The 17,986-nt window shown below is 60.9% G+C and overlaps 2 protein-coding genes across 5 annotated transcripts in view; both read left to right on the forward strand.

Annotated features, from left to right (window-relative positions):
• The window catches only part of HMCN2 (hemicentin 2), a 38,607-nt gene extending 36,860 nt beyond the window's left edge, over positions 1-1,747 (forward strand). For 2 of the 3 annotated variants that reach the window (XM_075056112.1, XM_075056113.1), the window contains 3 exons: positions 172-291; positions 589-715; positions 838-1,747. In XM_075056112.1, the coding sequence (XP_074912213.1) occupies positions 172-291; positions 589-715; positions 838-1,180 (590 nt within the window). In that variant the 3' untranslated portion in view covers positions 1,181-1,747. Of the gene's footprint in view, positions 1-171; positions 292-588; positions 716-837 lie in introns of those variants that run through there. The other variant, XR_012654192.1, reaches the window with a different exon arrangement.
• A 974-nt stretch (positions 1,748-2,721) lies between these two features.
• Positions 2,722-17,986, forward strand: part of ASS1 (argininosuccinate synthase 1) — a 29,079-nt gene continuing 13,814 nt past the window's right edge. Inside the window, exons 1-10 of one of the 2 annotated variants that reach the window (XM_075054770.1) lie at positions 2,722-2,814; positions 5,019-5,084; positions 5,807-5,918; positions 6,382-6,450; positions 6,753-6,941; positions 9,752-9,808; positions 10,295-10,369; positions 13,548-13,618; positions 14,009-14,039; positions 17,869-17,959. In XM_075054770.1, coding sequence (XP_074910871.1) covers positions 5,811-5,918; positions 6,382-6,450; positions 6,753-6,941; positions 9,752-9,808; positions 10,295-10,369; positions 13,548-13,618; positions 14,009-14,039; positions 17,869-17,959 — 691 coding nt within the window. In that variant the 5' untranslated portion in view covers positions 2,722-2,814; positions 5,019-5,084; positions 5,807-5,810. The remainder of the gene's footprint in view (positions 2,815-5,018; positions 5,085-5,806; positions 5,919-6,381; positions 6,451-6,752; positions 6,942-9,751; positions 9,809-10,294; positions 10,370-13,547; positions 13,619-14,008; positions 14,040-17,868; positions 17,960-17,986) is intronic. The other variant, XM_075054772.1, reaches the window with a different exon arrangement.

A 17,986-nucleotide genomic window follows, 5' to 3' on the forward strand; every position in this document is an offset into this window, starting at 1 on the left:
CCGTTGCTGCCCTGTCCCCCCATTCTGTTTGTAGCCCTGTTTTGCGGGGTCGGGGTCTCCCTGGGCTTGGCTGTGCTGGGAAGGGGAGGCGAGAACCAGGCTGCCCCAGGGCGGCAGGCACCGGAGGGGACCAATGCTTCCCCACTTGCCTTCACCCCTCTCACCCCGCAGACCTTGACGAGTGCCAGATGCCAAACCAGTGCCAGCACAAATGCAGGAACAGCCTGGGCAGCTACCGCTGCATCTGCCCCCCTGGCTACCGGCTTCTGCCCAACGGGAAGACCTGCCACGGTCAGTGTGGGGGTGCCGGGGGGATGCCCCTGCCCTGGCGGGATGCTTGCATTCCTTGGGGTGTGAACCCAGTCCCCAGGGTGCCCTGGATGTCATCCCTTTGGGGCTGCAAGTCTTTCTTGTTCTGGAGGAGGGTTGCTCCCGGGCTCAGCACACTGCTTTTGTCTCGCTGCCCCAGTATCTTGAGGCCCCAGGCAGGGGCTGGGAAGATGTGGGAGCTGGGGTTTAAATCCCCATCACAGCCTGGGGCGAACGGGCACCTTGGCACCCTCAGACCTGTCCCCTCTCTTCCTGCAGACACGGATGAGTGCACGGAGGGCACAATCCAGTGTGGCTCGAACCAGATGTGCTTCAACACCCGTGGAGGCGCCCACTGCGTGGATGCGCCATGCCCGGCCGGGTACCAGAGAGGCTCCAGCCCCGGGTGAGTGACTCTGCGGGGCTGGGGGTGCCCACCTCGCACTCCTCATGGGACCGTGGACCCAGGTGTCCCGGCCGTTCCTGACGCTCTGTCGCATCCCGCATCCCCCGCCTGCTCTCGTGCAGGGTGTGTGTCGGTCGCTGCACCCCAGACTGTGGCTCGGCTGGTCCCCCCACTCTGCGGTACCAGCTGCTCACGCTGCCCCTGGGCATCGCTGCCGGCCGCGACGTGGTACACCTCGCCCTGGGCGCTGCCCTCCGCCACCGCCCCGTCTTCACGCTGCTGGAGCGGGAGCCCGGCAGCCCCTTCGTCCTCCGCACCGAGCAGGGCCGTGGCATCATCTCCACCCTGCGCCCGCTGCGGGACCCCGGCACCCACCGCCTCAAGGTGCAGGCGCTGGTCCCGGGTGGGCGGCGGGCTCCCAGCACCTTCCTCCTTCTCATCTCCATCTCGCCTTACCCCTACTGACGCAGCCAAGGGACAGGAGGGGACGCGGGGTCATATCTCCTCCTGTCCCTCATCGCCGCACCAGTGGGGGAACGTGGCTCAGGGAGAGCTGAGCTTGCACCATTCCTCTGCCCCCTGGACCCCCCTTTCCCCCCCAGCAGCCCCTGCCTGCATTGCCTTCACCCGGGGCCAGTCCCTGACTCAGCAAGGTCCTGGGCATCACAAGATGTCCCACCAGGGCATCACAAGATGTCCCGCCAGCCTCTCGCAATCAGGTTTTGTTGCAACCCCGCAATTTGCACCGGCAGCCCTGGAGCAAACACAGCTCTTGACGGCCTTGGCCGCAATTAGCCCCCGGGTTAGGTGGGGGGGGGATGAGCAGGGTGACAGCAGCCAGTGAGGGTCCCACTGGGGTGCAGGGTGTGATCCCCCAGGCTGGGGAAGGCGCAGGGCACCCTGGCATTTATCACATATTAAATCGAAATAGCCTTGTGTTCAATTTTTTTTTTTTTAAATCCACTTGGTTTCTGCGCGTACTTATTTATTTATGGTTTTGTTCCAAATAAAGGTGTTTTGTGGCTAAATATCAGCCGTGCCTGAAGAAAGCAGTTTCCTTCAGTGTGCGGGAGGGGGCTGCCCCAGCAGCAGCCCTGACTTCCCAGGGCTTTAGGCACCTCTCTGCATGGCCTTGGACCATAAAAGGGAGATTGTCTGGATGTGGCAATGCCAGAGGGCCAATGTCCAGCATCTGAAGGTCTAATCCTGCCCCAGTGTCAGGTCCCTCGGTCAGCAAGAATAGGATGGGGCCTCTCTGCATATGGTGTAGGTGGAGGCTGTTCCCAAAAAGCCATTTCAGTCCTATTCCACAGCACTGGCCGGAGGGGCCGGGGGTGCTGGCCCCGAGGACCTGAGCCCGCACGTCCCCAGGTTTGGGCTGTCGGGTCTGGCGATGGCTGCGCACCCAGGTGAGGGTGCCGCGGTTGGAGCCCATCACCGGAGCTTGCTCTTTACTGCAAAGATGTAGGAGCCCTGAGACACCCCCCAAAGGCTCTGTCCTTTGGATTAGGGGTTTCCCGTCCCCCCCAAAGCCAGGTCTGCGGCTGCTCTGGTGTCCCCTGGGCACATGCGAAGGGAAAAGGTGGTTTTGCCCCATCCCCTCCTGCCCACCCGGGCTCCCCGGGGGGCGGCAGCTCCCAACTTCCAGCTTTGCCATCTCCTGGGGTTTCAAAGAAATTCAACCTTCCCCTGTCGACGCTGGGCCGGGCAGCAAAGTGGGGTGATCACAAAGCAGCCAGGCACCGGCTCCCCCCTGTCCCCCCCCCCCCCATTTTCCCACCCCTCGGTGCTCCGTGGAGGCCGATGAGGAGGACAGGAGTGGGGGGACACGGGTGGGTGACAGCACCTAGCGCAGCCGTGCAGCGGGTTCCGGCCGGGTACGACTCTCCATCCCGGCTCGGGGTGCGAGCTGAGCCCCCCCCGTTTTCTGCCCGTGAGCCCTGTGGGCAGGCTGAGGGCAGGGCCTCCCCGGGGGACGGTGCCCACGGAGGGGACAGTCCTGCGGCAGCTCCGCCTGCCCACGCCTGGCTATAAGGGAGGAGGAGGAGGAGGATGCTCCAGGCACCGGACCCGCAGCGCTGAGGGCAGCCAGGGAGTGGGTGAGTGTGGACATGGCATTGAGGGGGGGGGGGCGAGGGGAAAGGGTGCCCTTTGCCTTGGGGGACTTGTCCCCTCTGTCCCTGGCTGTCCCCTTTCCAACCCCCCCCCGTGGGTCTCCCTCACCCCTGGGTGCTGGAGAAGGGCTTGCTGGTCCCTGCAGGAGCGGGGCAGTGGGGTCCCAGTCCCTTCCCAGCGCTGGGACGTGCAGGCTGTAGTCAAGCCCCTTCTAGCTCGGTTTTGGGGTGGGGGTTCTAACTGAGTCCCATCTCCCCGAGGCGTCCCCTTGGGCACCCCCAGGGAGGGGAGCGGGCCCCACCCTGTGCCCTCCCTGCTCTGCTCTGGGGATGCTGAGAGGCAGGATGGGACCCCCCGCGGGATGGAGAAGCAGTGCTGAGGGAAACCCCAGCACCAGTAAGCGCATCCCCACATGCTTCCGCTGCAGGAACCCCTGGGGAACCTGCCCGTGCTGCCTGTCCCTGCTGCCTGCCCCATCCCAGCCCGCAGGCAGCACTTGCCGGAGCAGAGGTTGTTCTTCCAGCCTGGCTGGCGACCGTGGTTCCTCTCCTTACCAAAGTTTCAAGCTTTTTATTCTCCCCCCCGCCCCTTTTTTTTTTCCTTGTTTTTAAAAACAAAAACGCAATGTTCCTGCTGAGCAGAGCAGGCAGAGTTGCTCTGGTAAAAACCCTGCCCTGATTCACGGAAATTGCTACAGAATAATAATCAGGGCTGAGAAAGTCTCGCCACGTTCCCCTTCGCTGAGCTTTATTTGCTCTGATTTATTACCACCTAACGCCAAAACTTCGGGGCTCTCCCTTCCTGGGCAGGCGGGCTTGGCACGAGCCCCATTTCCTGAGCTGGAAATGCTGGTGGCCCCGCACCGTTCCCGGGGTGCAGGATGGAACCTCAGGGCAAGGTGGTGCCCCAGGTCCCTCGGGCATCGCGTGGGCAGCGTAACGCGTCTGAGCGGGCAAAAGTTGGAGACGTTTCCTCTAACCTGCTGCCGGGTCACTCGTGAAACGAGCGCGCCCGGTCTCAGAGGCGCTCAGTCAGGCTGGCAGCTGCGACGGCGATGCTGGCGGCCGCAGCGGGGATGGGTTTTGGGTGGAAAGGAGGGGATTTGCCCAGCAAGGAGCCGCAGGTGCAGCGTCATGCTTGGGCTGGGTCCTTTCGGGAACTGCGACTGCCTTCCTGTAAATGCCCTGGTTAAGGAAGGGAACGGCTGAGCCTCCCCGGGCAGGGTCCCAGCTCAGCACACCCGTGGGGCCCTGAGGGCAGGGAAACGCTGGTTGCACAAGCCTGGGCGCTGGGTGCTGCCTGCACCGCCTGCGCAGGCAGCCGGACGGGTGCAGGCAGGCTCAGGGAACCGAATTGTGGTTACGGGGCTGCCAGACCCCTTTGCTCTTCGGTGAGAAACCGGCAGCAGCAGGCCAGATCCTGCACCTGGGCCGGCTCCAAGCCATGCCCCGTGGGTCACTGGCCCCACACCGCGCTGGCGGGACCGGGGTGCCGAGGCACATCCCAGTGTAACCGCATCCCGCTGTGGAAGGTGCTGGGTGGACCAGCCTGGAGGAGCTCGGCACAGCACCTTCCCCCTCCCCGGCAAAAACAGGAGCAGGATTGTGCTGACTTGGCAGCAGCAGCATGAAAGTTGCTCAGGACAGGATTTGGCCGGCTCTGCTGTCCGCCGTCCCCGGCCAAGGGTCAGCTGGCATCGCCTCTTCGTGAGGCTCCGGCATTCACAGCCCTGCTCGGGGACTGCGGGGACAGCCCCGAGACCCTTCCCACAGCGGGACCCCCATCCCTGCCCCTCTGCTCCGGGATCCCGCGTCCTTCGCCGTCTCCTGTCACTGGCAGAAGACCTCGATAACCTTGGCCGAAGGGTGAGAGGCACCGAATCCCCACATAGGTGTTTCATGCCGGCAGGAAACACGGGGCAGCATAATTAGGACAAATGCCCAAGAAGCATTAATTAGACTTGGGGTTGGGCTGGGCTCCGGGGCATGCTGCCCAGCACCCCAGCCCTGCAGTGATCGCACACCCAGCAGTGCTGGCGGGCGCTTGGGGCAGAGCCGGTGGGTGGCTGTGCCTGTCTGCCCTCCGCACCAGCCCTGGCGTAGCCGGGTTGTGCCCGGGCAAAGCATCGGGCTGCGTCTCCGCCACAGCCTGGTGCCTGTGTCTGAGTCCCGGCCCCTCGGCATTGCAGGGCGCTTGCAGAAAGCGGAGCAGGCTGTGCCAGGGTTGCCAGAGTGAGAGCTGTCGTGGAGCAAAGGTAAGAGCGAAGCGGCTCTGATGGCTGCCCCAGCCTCCTCCATCACTTGGCTGCTGCCGGGCGCACCGGCCGGCACACGGGCAGGGTGCCCTCCTTGGCTGGGAGCTGCAGCCCTGACATGGCCATGGTGCCATGGCTTTTCCTCCGGCCCCCAGGCTTCCCCTTTGCTCCTTGCAGCCCTGGGAAGGGCTCTTGGTCCAGTTGATCCCTCCTGATGCGGTGGCGTGTCCCCTCCTGTGCCGCCTGCTGCTCGCTGTTCCCAGCCTGGAGCTCCGGGCAGAAGAGGGGGCTCAGCCAGACCTGGGCTAAGCACAGCCCGGCTTCGTGTGCTGCCCACAGCCCTGGTCCCACGGGAGCACCCAGCACCTGATGGCAGCATCTCTCGCTGCCCATGAATGAGAGCAGCATTGGGAGCCCGTGTTTTAAGCGAAGAGCTTGTCCCGGTACCGGCAGCTCCACCACATGCTCCTCTACCGACTCAACCACTACCAGCCCTGAGTGTTTAGTTTGCCGTGAGCTTTGCTTCTCGCCTCCTGGTTATTCATTCCCTGGATGATGTTTGTGTTGCCTAGAATGCTCCAGCACCCGTCTGGACCGTGACGGCCCCGTGGCCAGTTCAGGGACACGGGGGAGGGTTTCACGGCTGATGGCTGCAGCATCCCTGCACCGAGCAAGGGCAGGGGCTGGGGCCATCGTGAACTCCTTTTCCTTTGCTTTGTCAGCGCCATGGCTCAGCCCAAGGGCACGGTGGTCCTCGCCTACAGCGGCGGCCTCGACACCTCCTGCATCCTGGTGTGGCTGAAGGAGCAGGGCTACGACGTTGTCGCCTACCTGGTGAGCTCCGCGCCGAGCCCTGCCGCGTGGACCCTTCCCCGGGGGCTGGGGATGGAGGGGACGCTGGACCACGGGTCTGGGGACCTGGGTGGATGATGGGGGTCCTGGTGTGTGTCTGGCCATGGTGGTGACCCTGCTCTCGCTGGTTAACCATCGCCCAGCCCGGGTGCTGCTCTGCTGAGCTGCCAGCCCTGTGCGGCACAGCCTGTCCCTGCCAGCAAATGATCCTCCGCTAATGAGGACAGTGCATCGGGGCAGAGTCACGGGGCTTAGCAGAGGGAGATATGGCCCCGAGGTATGCTGTCTTGGGGGGGGGACCCCCCTCCTGCCCGTCCTGGGTGGCCTCAAGCCTGGCCAGCACCGGCTCTACCGTGCTGTGCATGGTGCCCCAAGCCAGGCTGGGCTTGCACTGGGTTTTGTGGTCTCCTTTCAAACTCAGTCTGGATTTTTTTCCCCCTTCCAGGCCAACATCGGGCAGAAAGAAGATTTTGAGGCAGCACGAAAGAAAGCGCTGGCACTGGGGGCCAAGAAGGTAACGGTGTCCCTCCCTTCCCGTGCCCATGGGGCTCTGAGCTCCCCCTGCTCCCCGCCGTGGGGCTGAGCCGTGGGGTCTCGCACACACCATGGCTGGGGTCACTGCAGGGGCTGGGGGGGGCAGGACAGTGCCAGGGAGGAATTCCTTTCCCAGAGATTTTGCATCAAAGCTTTTCAGCAGCATCTAGGAAAGGGGAGGCAAAGAGACCCTTCACTGCACCGTCCCCAAAACCCCACAGGAGTGGGATTCCTCCCCGCCCCAGTCCCCCTCCCGTGACAAGGTTTCCTCCATCCCGGCAGGTTTACATCGAGGACATCAGCAAGGAGTTCGTGGAGGAATTCATCTGGCCGGCCGTGCAGGCCAACGCTCTCTACGAGGACCGGTACCTGCTGGGCACGGCGCTGGCACGGCCCTGCATCGCCCGCAAGCTGGTGGAGATCGCCCAGCGGGAAGGAGCCCAGTATGTCGCCCACGGGGCCACCGGCAAGGTGAGGGAGGACGGGGGCACTGGGGCAGGGATGGCATGGGGTGCTCGGGGGGGGAACCCGGTCAGTCTGTTGGCTAAGCTGTGGGTGCCAGGAGGAGTGCATGGGGTGGTTTTTGGGTGCTCTGCGGGGCTGTGCAAAGCCCAACCATGTTTCAACACTTCCTTCTCGCTTCTGGGATTTCTGTGCCTAATTTCGGTTCCCTCTCCCTGCCGGGAAGGCTCGGATCACAGCCAACCCCCCCCCCCCCCCAGTTTCAGCAGTAGCTTTCTAAGAAAACTGCTACGGACAGGGGCTGCCCGGGTCAGGAGCCGGCTGGGGCTGAATTTTGGGGCACCTCGGGCAGGCTGCGGCTGTCCCCATCCCTGTCCCCATCCCTGTCCCCATCCCTGTCCCCATCCCCGGCTGTCCCTGTCGCCGCTGGCCGCAGGGAGGACGCTTTGCCACTAGAGGCAGCCAGAGACCGTGGAAAGGATGCTCGGGGCCAGCCCCTGCCCAGAGAGGGGCAATCCTCCACGGGGAGCGTGGGGGGGGGACGACGGGACGTGGGACCTGCGAGACGTGACCGTGGGTCCCCCCCTGTCACCTCCAGTCCCCCCCCCCACGCTGCCCAGCCCGGTGCGGGGACACCTGGGGCAGGGTGGCACTGTCACCAAAGGCTTCTGGGGGGGCTTTTTGGGTGCTGTGCGTGCACCCAGGACCTGCCGGATGCCCCCTCCATCCCATACCACTGGGACCCAAAGCACAGACCGTGTCCGTCTCGGTCTAGGGGCGAAGGCGAGGTGCCCACCTGGAGGGGTGTCAGTGCGAGGGGCTGGGTTTGGGTGTCCCCAGCTATGGTGGAGGACCCTGCTAGGAGGGGGAATGTTAGATGCAGCCAGGAGATCGCCAAAGGCCATGCCAACACCAGGGACATGGGGCAGAGGGGTGGCTGGGGGGAACTTCGTGGCTGAAATAACTCTTCCTCCTGCTGCGACGGGTTCCCCGCACCCCTTCCCCGTCCGTCTCACCCGCTGCCAGCAGCCCCCTCTCGAAAGCCCCCGCTCAAGGGTGCCTTGGAGTGATGCACCCCCAACGCGACGACGTCCCCTCCGCTCCTGGGTGCCACCAGCGCCAGCCGTCCCCGTTCGCAGGGGCAGCCCCGGCTGCTCCCCGGGCTCTGCCCGCTCCCCAAGCCATTAAGCCGGGGGCGCAGGCAGGGACCGACTGCGGGTAACTCGACCCGGCTGCACCCCGTCCCCGGCTGAGGCCACGGTGTCTTAAATGGGGGCCATCTGCGGCGTCCCCGCTGCCGGAGCAGATGGACTTGTTTTGGGCCTGTAAGGGAAATGAGTGCTTTGGTGGATGTACTTGCCTGCGTGTAATAGTCCTGGGGGATTTCCCAGCCCTGCCGTAAATGTATCCTCCAGGCTGGGGCTAAGGTGGGGGGTGGTCTTTACGCCCCTTGGTGCTGGTGGAAAATAGGCTTTGGTGAGCGCTATTCCCTTGGAAGTGCTAATAACTCCCAGGCTCGCTCCTCGCCCTTTCCTGACTACCTGGCTTCATTAGCAGGACCTCGTCGACATGGGCCAATTAAGATAAAGGGAGCTTCAGAGCTATTTAATTATGAGCTGCTGCATCCTCTTGGTCACCATGGTCTTCCCTCCCCCCACTCACCTTGCCCTCTCCTTCCATGTGTCCTCTGATGCCTATGGGGGAAAAATACCCAAATCTGGGTTTCTGCTGGTTTAGTTATTAGGAGTGTCAGTCCAGGGGAGAGCGCAGCTCTTGGGTGACTCTGGGGTCCTGGAGCCAGGTGAATGAGCTGCGTCGGGGTTTTGAACAGCCAGCTATCGGGAGCACCAGAAAAGGTGGTTTTGGGTTCAAACCAGCTACGGAGAGGGTCCAGGAGTGACCCCGCAGGACAGAGCCAGCCCAGGTCCTGGCACCCACTACCCCCTCCCACCACCCTCCATGCTGGGAGAGATAGACGAGTCCTCAGCCTCAGGCCTTGCTTTTCCAGTGAAAATTGCCAGCAATCCCATCCCAGTGGCATTACTGGGAGAATAGGTGTGATCCGCCTCCTGCACGGAGCACCTTGGTCTATGAAGTCCTGGGGAGCATCAGCCAGACGTTCCTCCTGGCTGGTGGCTCTTGCAGGGATTTGCAAACGCACCGCTCAGCCCAGGGTCTCCCGAGCCATGGGCTGGGATGCTTTTCCCAGTGGATATAGGGCAAGTGGCTGTCCTGTGTTGGCTGGAGCTGAGACCCCGAGACATGTCCCTTCTGGCTCTCTGCTGAGGGAATTTTGGTCCTGTCCCTGCACAGGGAGAGCAGCCGGGAGCAGGGAAATGATGGGTCCTTGCCCGCTGTCCCTGAGGTCTCCAGCATTGCAAGGGGAGCTGATGCTGTAGCCGAGCAGCGTCTCAGAGGCCGTACACGTGTGCTGTCACACGCATGTGCACCGCCGCACACGTGTGCACCGCCGCACACGTGCTCTCCCAGTGTCCAGCAGCCCCTGAGCCTCCCAACTCCCTGGATGAAGCCGTGGGGCTGTAGTGCAGCTGGGAGCTGCTGTTCTGTCATCTGCACTTTTAATGCTTCTTTCTTTTTTTTTTTTTTTTTTTTTTTTAACAGTTCTCACTGATTTTGCAGTTTCTTCCTGCAGCCCTGCCAAGCCACATTCCTCTCCCGAGGACGCTGTATGGCCCTGGGCGAGCTGGTCCAGGCACGAGGCCCCATTCCCCCATCAGTGGGATTGGGGTGGGGGGCACCCACCTCCCAGCCTGCCCCAGTGTGGGGTGACCCCTCAGCATCTCCCATCTGTGTTTCAGGGCAATGACCAGGTTCGGTTTGAGCTCACCTGCTACGCTCTGTGTCCTCAGATCAAGGTAAGGCACCCAAAATTGTCCCTTGGGGCCCCACCACCGGGCTTCTGGCCCCCTCCCCAGCTGGTAGGGAATTTTGTTTTAACACCGATGTGAGCGGCCGTGCCTCGCTTTAACAAGCTGCCAGCTGCACAAAGCGACGTTTTGGCATTTGAGGGGGCTGTAATGATCCTTAATTGACCTATTTTTACCCCAAACACCACGAGGCCATGGAGGAAACAGTACTAAAGCAGCTGCTGGATAATCGATGCTGCCTGTTTGCCCCTTGCATCCAGTGCCTTGTTAGGGTCAGGGGTTTGGGTTACTCCACACTTGCGCAGGGAGATTAAATTTCGGCTGGGGGACCAGCAGCCCGTGGGTCCCGGCTCCCCAGGGCTGCCAGGAACACTCGCCTGTGGGGAGCCCAGGGGGGTGCCGAGGGTCAAAGGGTGCCCAGGGGCTGCAAGGGGGCTGGGGGCTTCTCGTCTCATGCTCCTGCCCTCCCACCAGGTCGTCGCACCGTGGAGGCTGCCCGAGTTTTACCAGCGCTTCCCCGGGCGCCGCGAGCTGATGGACTATGCGAAGGTAGGAGCTGGCGTGGGGTGGCCGTGGGATGCTCCGGGTGGCCGTGGGATGCTCCCCACAGCTTGGTGGGTGACAGCAGCAAGCCCTGCACAACATCCCTGCAGCACCATGCTGGAGCCTTCTGGTTGGGGTTTTATTTCCCCCTCTATTTTTTTTTTCTCCTTCCTTTCTAAAAGCCCCATAATTACGTGGCTATTAATGGTAACCCGCTTTCCAAGGAAACGGGTCCCAGCTCCCTGACTTGCGTAACAGACAAAGCAAATACGTTCGCCTTTGTTGTCCCTTCCTTTTTGAAGTACAAGTTGCAATAAAACATATTAGAAGTTTTGCATCAGGTTTTTACGTGCCCACCAGGGTACCTTTCTTTTTTAGCGACTTCATGGAAATGCTTGACAACTTGGCTCAATCAATCAAAAGGGAAAAGGCAGCTCTGTGCATAAACCAGAAAATTGCTTCAGTTTTTAAATAGCTGCCGTCGAGGCTGCCTGGGTAATCTCTGGGAAGGCGAGGTGCGGAGCCGGAGGGATGTGGCGTGGGGCGAGGAGCCCTCCGAGCCCATTAGGGCCGCCGAGAGCAGCGTGTTGAGGATTGTGTTTGCCATCTGCCGTTGTATTATGAAGGGGCGAGTTTACGAGAGCTTTCCATATGTTGCCAAACAAATTGTCAAATAGGGGAGTTATTAAGAGCGCCGCGGTTTTATTATATGGAAAATGGAACATGTGTTTTGGGTTTGGGGGTTTTGTTTGGGGTTGGGTTTTTTTGTTTGGAAAGGGGGAAAAAGGGAAGTGAAATGGACTGGGGCCCCGTTCAAAGAGAAAAGGTTGGGGTTGAGGGTTTGTTGTGCCTCTCGGTCTCTGGTTATGTCCAGCATTAAAAAAAAAGGTGGGGAAGGTCCCTTCTTTTTTGCATTCGGGAGAGGGAGATGTGTGGCCAGGTCCTTTCAGCACCTGGATGCGCTCGCCTCGGCGCTCGGCGGGTTTTGATGCGATGATGTTTGGGGATCGGTTGCTGTCGGGGAAAGCGGGGATCCGTGCCACCGCGGCACAGCTCTTGCCGTCAATTTGCTGCCTGCGGGCTAGAGCCAACCTTGCTCCGGCAGCAAGCTGCTTTGGTGGCCACTTCATCCCCACAAACAGCCGAGGCTGAAAACACCTTAATGATTCAGTGAAGCTCTCCTGGATGCTGGTCCAGGATGAGCCATTGCTGTGGGCAGAGCCGGGTGGAGCGGAGCTCGTTGGGGCTGTGCTGCCTGGGCTCGGTGGACGTTGGTATGTGGGTCCTGACTTGGAGGATCCCCTCTGAAGTGATAATGTAGAAAATTGCCATGGGGCAAGGATGGGCTTGGGAGCACGGGCTTCCTCAGCTGCCAAGAAGAGGCAGAGGGCAGGGGGCTGCCTGGGAATGTGAATCAACGGGGGCCTGTGGTTCACGATCAGTGGGTATTTCGGTCCGAAAGATGCGTTTACGCATCCCAGGTGAGATGGGTGCGAGCGAAGGCACGGGGAGAGCCCATCAGAGGGGACGGCGTCCCCCAGCCCCGTGTGGCTGAGTGTGGCCCCTCAGGGTAAACAGCCCTCAGGATTAATGGCTTGGCTTTAATTAACTAAGGTGAAATGTCCTCTGCCAACATCCACGAGGGTGCTGGGATGAGGACGATGGGAGCATGGTCTGACCCCAGGCGGGGTTGAGGTCTGTCCCCCAGCCTTCGGTCTCCCTTAGCATTATTCGGGGGAGCCTTGGGGGTTGGGAGGCACCTGTGGCTCAGGCACCATCCGAGGGTTGGGACAGGGAGAGGCATCTTCTCCCTCTTTCCTGGAGAAGCCAGGCGATCCCTGGCACTTGCACCCAGCAGGCAGCGTTTTGCCCTCCCAGCAAGCCCAAGCTTGTGTTTTGAAGCCCACGTGAAGCGTTGATGTGCTCTGCCTGCTCTCCCCGGTGGGCAAGGTCTGCAGGCAGGAGAGCAGGCGAAGGCTGTCCAGCACCCACCTCCAAAGCCTGGGACGGGGATCCCGGAGGGTCCCACACTGGGAGTGCGGTGTGGGACCAGCAAACCAGGACCCATGAGCCTAGGGCAATGTCACCCCAGGAGCGGGGCTCATTTAGTCCCTCTGCAGCCTTAGGAGGTATCTCAGAACCTTGTTCCCATCTCAGGTGATGGGTTGATGACCATGATTTAACAACCACAAGCGTTTCCTTCCCCTCTTCCCAGAAAACAAGGAGCTTCTGCTCAGCCCCCGCTCCTCTGTTCCTGGCCGAGCTCTTGGCTGACATCCCTGCCGTGGTGACTCTGAAATGCCAGAGCTGCCCGACAGCGTACGGGCTGTACAGACACACCGAGGCACAGTGGGAACCCGGAGCTGCCACCGCCGCCTCCATCCCGCCGCCGGGACATTGGGGCTCGGCATGCCGGCAGGGTGGGCGACGTCCCCACCGGCTCCGGTTGTTAGCTCGCCGCCGTCGCCTCTCCTGCTAATTCCCCTGCGTATTCACCTCGTCTTCACAGGCAATTTCCCCCATTGAAATGTCAGCGGATAATTGAGCGCGCCGGTGACCTTGTTAGGGAGCTGGGCCCGGCGCTGCGTGCTGCGCTGGGGAGGCAGCCGGTGCGGGGCCATGCGTCCCCGGGCACGGTGCTTTTGGGGTGCCTGGGCTTGGGAGAACGCCTGCCACCCGTGCGCCGTGCGTCTGCATCGCACGAGGCTGTGGGGACGCGGGTGCTGTCCCCTCGCGGCAGAGCATCGGTCCTGGTTAGGGTGAGGAGGATCCTGTGGTTTTGGGGACTTCTGTCCCCATGTCACCTTCCCTTGATGGGGAGCTAAGCTGGGGGAATGCGCTGTCGTGGGGCTAGAAAAAGCACACAATGTCCGTGCTGACGTCTCCATCACTTGGGTTCGTGGGGTGCTCTGGGGGCTCTGTCTCAGCTTGTGTTAGGGCCGGGGCGGCCGTTCTCCTCCCAGTTGCGCTGTGTCCCTGACGTCCCCATCGAGGTGGCCCTCGTGGTGGGAGCTGATGTCACCCACGGTGAGGGACACGGATGTCCACCCTGCTCCGTGCTGCCTTGCTGGTGGCCATGGGTTGTGCCTTTGAGCCTTTGGGGCTGATCCCAGCAGAAGCTGGTGCTGGTGGGAGCTGGATCTTCCCGCAGGCTGGCTCACCCCTGCTCCCCTTCTCTTGGCAGAAACACGGGATCCCGGTGCCCGTGACGCCCCAGACGCCCTGGAGCATGGATGAAAACCTCATGCACATCAGGTAAGAGGCCAGACGGGTGGGGAACTCCTGTGGGGTGAGGAAGCAGAGCATGGGGCCCCCATCCTCCTGTCCTGCATGGCCAGGACAGCCCTTTGCATGTCCAGAGTCCCAGGCTGCTCTACCACGTGCTGGCCAAGGGTGACCCCAAAACCTCCAGCCTTCCTTTCTGCCCAGTTGTCCACGTCCCATGTGGCAGCATCCATCTCCTGGGCTCCCCCAAGCCTGGCGCTCCTTGCAGGGTTGCTTCTAAAAGCCCCTGGAGATCCGTAACACGTATTTACGCCCATCCTCATGGGGTGGTTGGAGTGGGGGGGGGTCTTCCCGGTGGGTTTGGGGGTTGCAGGTTGCAGGTGCTGCAGTGACTTCTCTCTCCTTCCCTGCCTGCTGCAGCTACGAAGCCGGGATCCTGGAGAACCCCAAGGTAATCGATCACGGCCACCCGGCCGGCATGGCAGCCCCAGGGCCGAGGGCGTCTCGTGTATTTGCAGCCTAATTAGAAATTTCACGGCGGGCCGTGTGCGGTGGGGAGGCCTTGCCGCCCACCCCGGCCCCTCCACCTCTCCCGGCACATTAATTGCTGCCGGTGTAAATAGGGGAAGGGACCATTTCAGGGTGACACGGGAGGGGACAATGTCACGGGGCAGCAATAAAGGAGCAATTAGACAGATGAGGCGCTGGTGGTGGGTGACGGAGGTCCGGGCTGGCCCCTGCAGCTCGGGTCCCCTGCCTGTGCCTGTAGCTCGCCCAGCCCTCCTCGCTTTGCCATCCCCACTATCCGGGGGGAAGCAGGGTAAAACCTCCGCCTGCGTGGGGTGGTGCTTGGAGACCCCACGGGACCCCTGGTTCCCCGGGGAAGCTTTGGCTGCCGACGGGGCTGAGATCCCGGTGGCGGTGGGTGCTGCGGCCGGGTGCTGCCGGCGAGCGTGGCACGTCGCTGCGGGATGCGTGGGTCTGGTCCTGGCTGCCTCCGAATAGTGCTCGTGGTCCGGCTGCCTGCTGGCCCCTGCCTGCGCTGTTCATGCTCCAGCGGGTCACCACGCTCGGCGGCGACTTAAACTATCCATCAGCGCTAATTAGACAATCCGGGGAGAGGAGGGGGAGGCAGGAGGAGAGGGAGAGGAGCCGGCTGGAGCTCAGCGCCCGCGGCCGGCTCACCGCGGCGGGGCTGGCGCGTGCCTCCGGCGGGGGCGTGAGGAAGAGGAAGGTGGAGAGGGGGTCCCGCTCCCCCTTTTGGTGCCCTCCGGAGGGGTGTCTGCAGGTCAGGCTTTGCAAAGCCGGACCCTCAGAGGGGGTCTCCTCCTCCAGGAGAGCGGTTGGCCCAGGGATGGGTTTTCGTGCCTCTAGCTGGAGCTGGCAAGGGACTGACCCGCGCCCTATCCAGGGCACCCATCCTGACCCACCCCTCCGCACCCAGCCCCTCTCCTCTTGGGGAAGACCCCTGGACCCCAAGCTCCGCCAAGCCGGCTTTCTTCCCAAAGCCAGCTCAGAAAACGGGGCCGACCAGTGCCCTGACCCCATTCCCGAGCATCCTCCGCTCCGGCACCTCTTCCACCGCCGGTACCGGGAGGTGGCTGCCCGGAGCGCGGTGTCACCACCGTCCCCTTCCCCGGCCTGGGAAGCGGTGCTGGGCACCGGGGCGGCCGCGGCAGGATCCGGGGTGCCAGGCACGGCGGGCTCCCCTCCCCAAACCCCCGGGACCTGCCAAACGCAGGGATTTGAAAGCAGATGGTTGAGCTATTTTCTGCCTCTGTGAGGCCCGATTGAAGGGCAATGAGGCAGCTAATGCGGAGAAAGATAGAAATTTACTTGCTTTAACTTCATATGGCACTCTGAAAGAGTTCATTCAGTCCCGGGCACAACAATATCAGCCGGATGAATAAACCATTTGCGGCATCGATAGCTCTGCATCATGGTTTACTTCATGGACCATTTGCTTCCAATTTCTTCTCTTCTTGCCCCGTTTTTCTTGCTTCTTTCTTCCCCCCTCCCTCTCTCCCTTTCCACACACTCTTCCTTTTTTTTTTTCCCCTTTTTTTTTTTCTTTTCCCTTTTTTTTTTCCTCTCTCCCCTTTAAAGATGACATTGCAGGACTAGCCCCCCTGCGGGGAGGGATAAATAGAAGGCATTGATACACTGCAACAAACTATTTGTCATTTGAACTGTGCTTTTAGGAGAGAGAATAAAAAGAGGACAGACTCGCACCGTAATGATGGAATGCAAGCCAAATGTCACTTTTATTTCTATTTAGTTATTTTATTTAATAGGGGTTTTCATAGTTGGCTCGGAAAATTGGAAACTACCTGACTTTGACTTCCAATGTTTAGTAAAGAGTTTTTAATACTTTCCGGTATTTTTTCCCCTCCCGCCCCCCATCTTTCCTTTTGAACTCAAAGTTTTTCATCATCTCTCACGGGTTCGTCTAGTTAATAAGTGTGATCAGGGCTAGGAAAGGCCAGACGATGTAAAATTGAAATCCGCAGCCCGTGTAATTTGTGCGTGTGCGCGCGCGGGGGGCACGGGGGAGGCGCGCCTGCGAGCGCCTCTTGTTTAAAACAAGGGAAAGGGGCAAAAAATGAGATAAAATGGGAACCTGAGGGTGGTTTTGCTGGAGCGTGTGCTGGGGTAGTTATGTCTGTATTCCCGGGATTCGGTTGCGGTTGCTGCTGGGATGTGTGTCCCGGGATTTGGGGTGAGGCGAGGGGGGTCCCCCCGGTGTGGAGGGGGCGGCAGGGGTGCTCGCAGTCCGGCGGGCTGCCTGTGGGTGCTGGCATTGATTGGGCTTTGCTCTTTATTGGACCAAAAAAAAAAAAAAGAAAAGGAAGTTTTCACTAAAAGGCTTATTGCCCATCTTTACAAATTTTAGATGAAAACTTCTTCCGAAGAGAAATTAATTTTCCCTTAAAAAAGCTTATAATTTTTTTCCAAGCAATCAGTTTTGCTTTTTTTTTTTTTTTTTTTTCCTAGCTTGCTTTCCACTTTGTCCTTTTTTTCCTTGCTGGAAAGGAGGATAAGGGAGGAAAAGTGAGCAGGAGAAGAGCTGTGCTTTAAAAAGGAGAGGAGAAACAGGGGGAGCGTGGGCCAGGCTGTGGGTGGGTGCGGGCAGCGCCCTGGGTGCAGGCAGGACCCCGCTGCTCAGGGGTGCCTGGAGCTCCAGCTCTCACCATTTGGGTTTTGTGGGGAAATACCAGTTTACCATCCCTTAAAACATTTGCAGGAACTGCTCAGTTTGGAGAAACTCCATCCGAGCTGCTTGCACAGGAGGTTTTAGGTCGCTGGGACTCCTCAGCTGGAGGATCCTTTGCAATGTTCCCTCCGATGTCGGCCAAGAGCGACTTTGGCCCAGCTCAGCTCTGCGGTTCATTTCCTCGGCTCTGTCTGCCTTTCCACCACATTGCACATGTCCTGGGTGCTCCGTGCCTCAGTTTCCCTCCCCTCCATCTCCCGGAGCTGTGGCTGGGTGGGGGATCCCTTTAGAGGCAGGACTTTGGAAACACCGCTCGGGAAGTGTTTTTGGGGTCAGCGTGTGCAGTCACGTCATGCGTGAGTGCCGAGGGGGGCACGCGAAATTGCAAAGCATTTGCTCTCCGGGATGGAAAGCTTTTTTTTTTTATTATAGTCCCCCCCAACCACACTCTTCTGGCACGCGCTTCAATTGCGGCAATTCGTCGTCGGCGCCTGAGCCTCTGGTGGCCCGGCTCTGATGGAGATAAGATGCCTCTTTCCTATAAATCTAGGAAAAAAAATATACATAAAGGTTGATGTGCTCTGAAATGGGTTTTTGCTTTGTTCCTCTATTTTCCCCCATGTGTATTAACCCCAGGGACACCATGAAAGAGCCGGTGCGCCTGGAGCACCTGCTGGGGTCAGGCCTCCTCATTAGTTTTTTCGGTCAGTGCCGAATAAGCCCGGCCGCGGCGCAGGGACGTGCGGGCGCCCGCCCTGCCGCTTGCTGCCATCGTCCCGCTTTTCCCTGCCTGACTTGCTTCTCCGCAGCCATCCCGCCTCCAGCTGTGGGGGCGTCGGAGGAAAAGATGAGATCAAGTTGAGGGGAAAAATTGCCTGATTCCTCCAACCCCTTTGTTCCCGGGGCCCCGGTAAGCACCGGTGCTGTGCCACGCCGGCCCCACGTTTGGGGATGGGGGACGCACGTCGGGGATGGGGGATGCGCGCCGGGGTCGGGGCTGCCGGCGGTGTTGGCCATGCCAACGCCACTGACTCTCCCTCTTCTCTTCTTCCACCTCCCCTGGCAGAATCAGGCCCCTCCTGGGCTCTACACGAAGACCCGCGATCCGGCCACTTCTCCCGACACCCCGGACGTGCTGGAGATCGAGTTTGAGCGGGGTAAGCACCTCCTCGCAGCCTCACGCC

The sequence above is a fragment of the Buteo buteo genome, chromosome 23 (genome assembly GCF_964188355.1).
Source record: "Buteo buteo chromosome 23, bButBut1.hap1.1, whole genome shotgun sequence".
In the NCBI taxonomy this organism is placed as follows: Eukaryota; Metazoa; Chordata; class Aves; order Accipitriformes; family Accipitridae; genus Buteo; species Buteo buteo.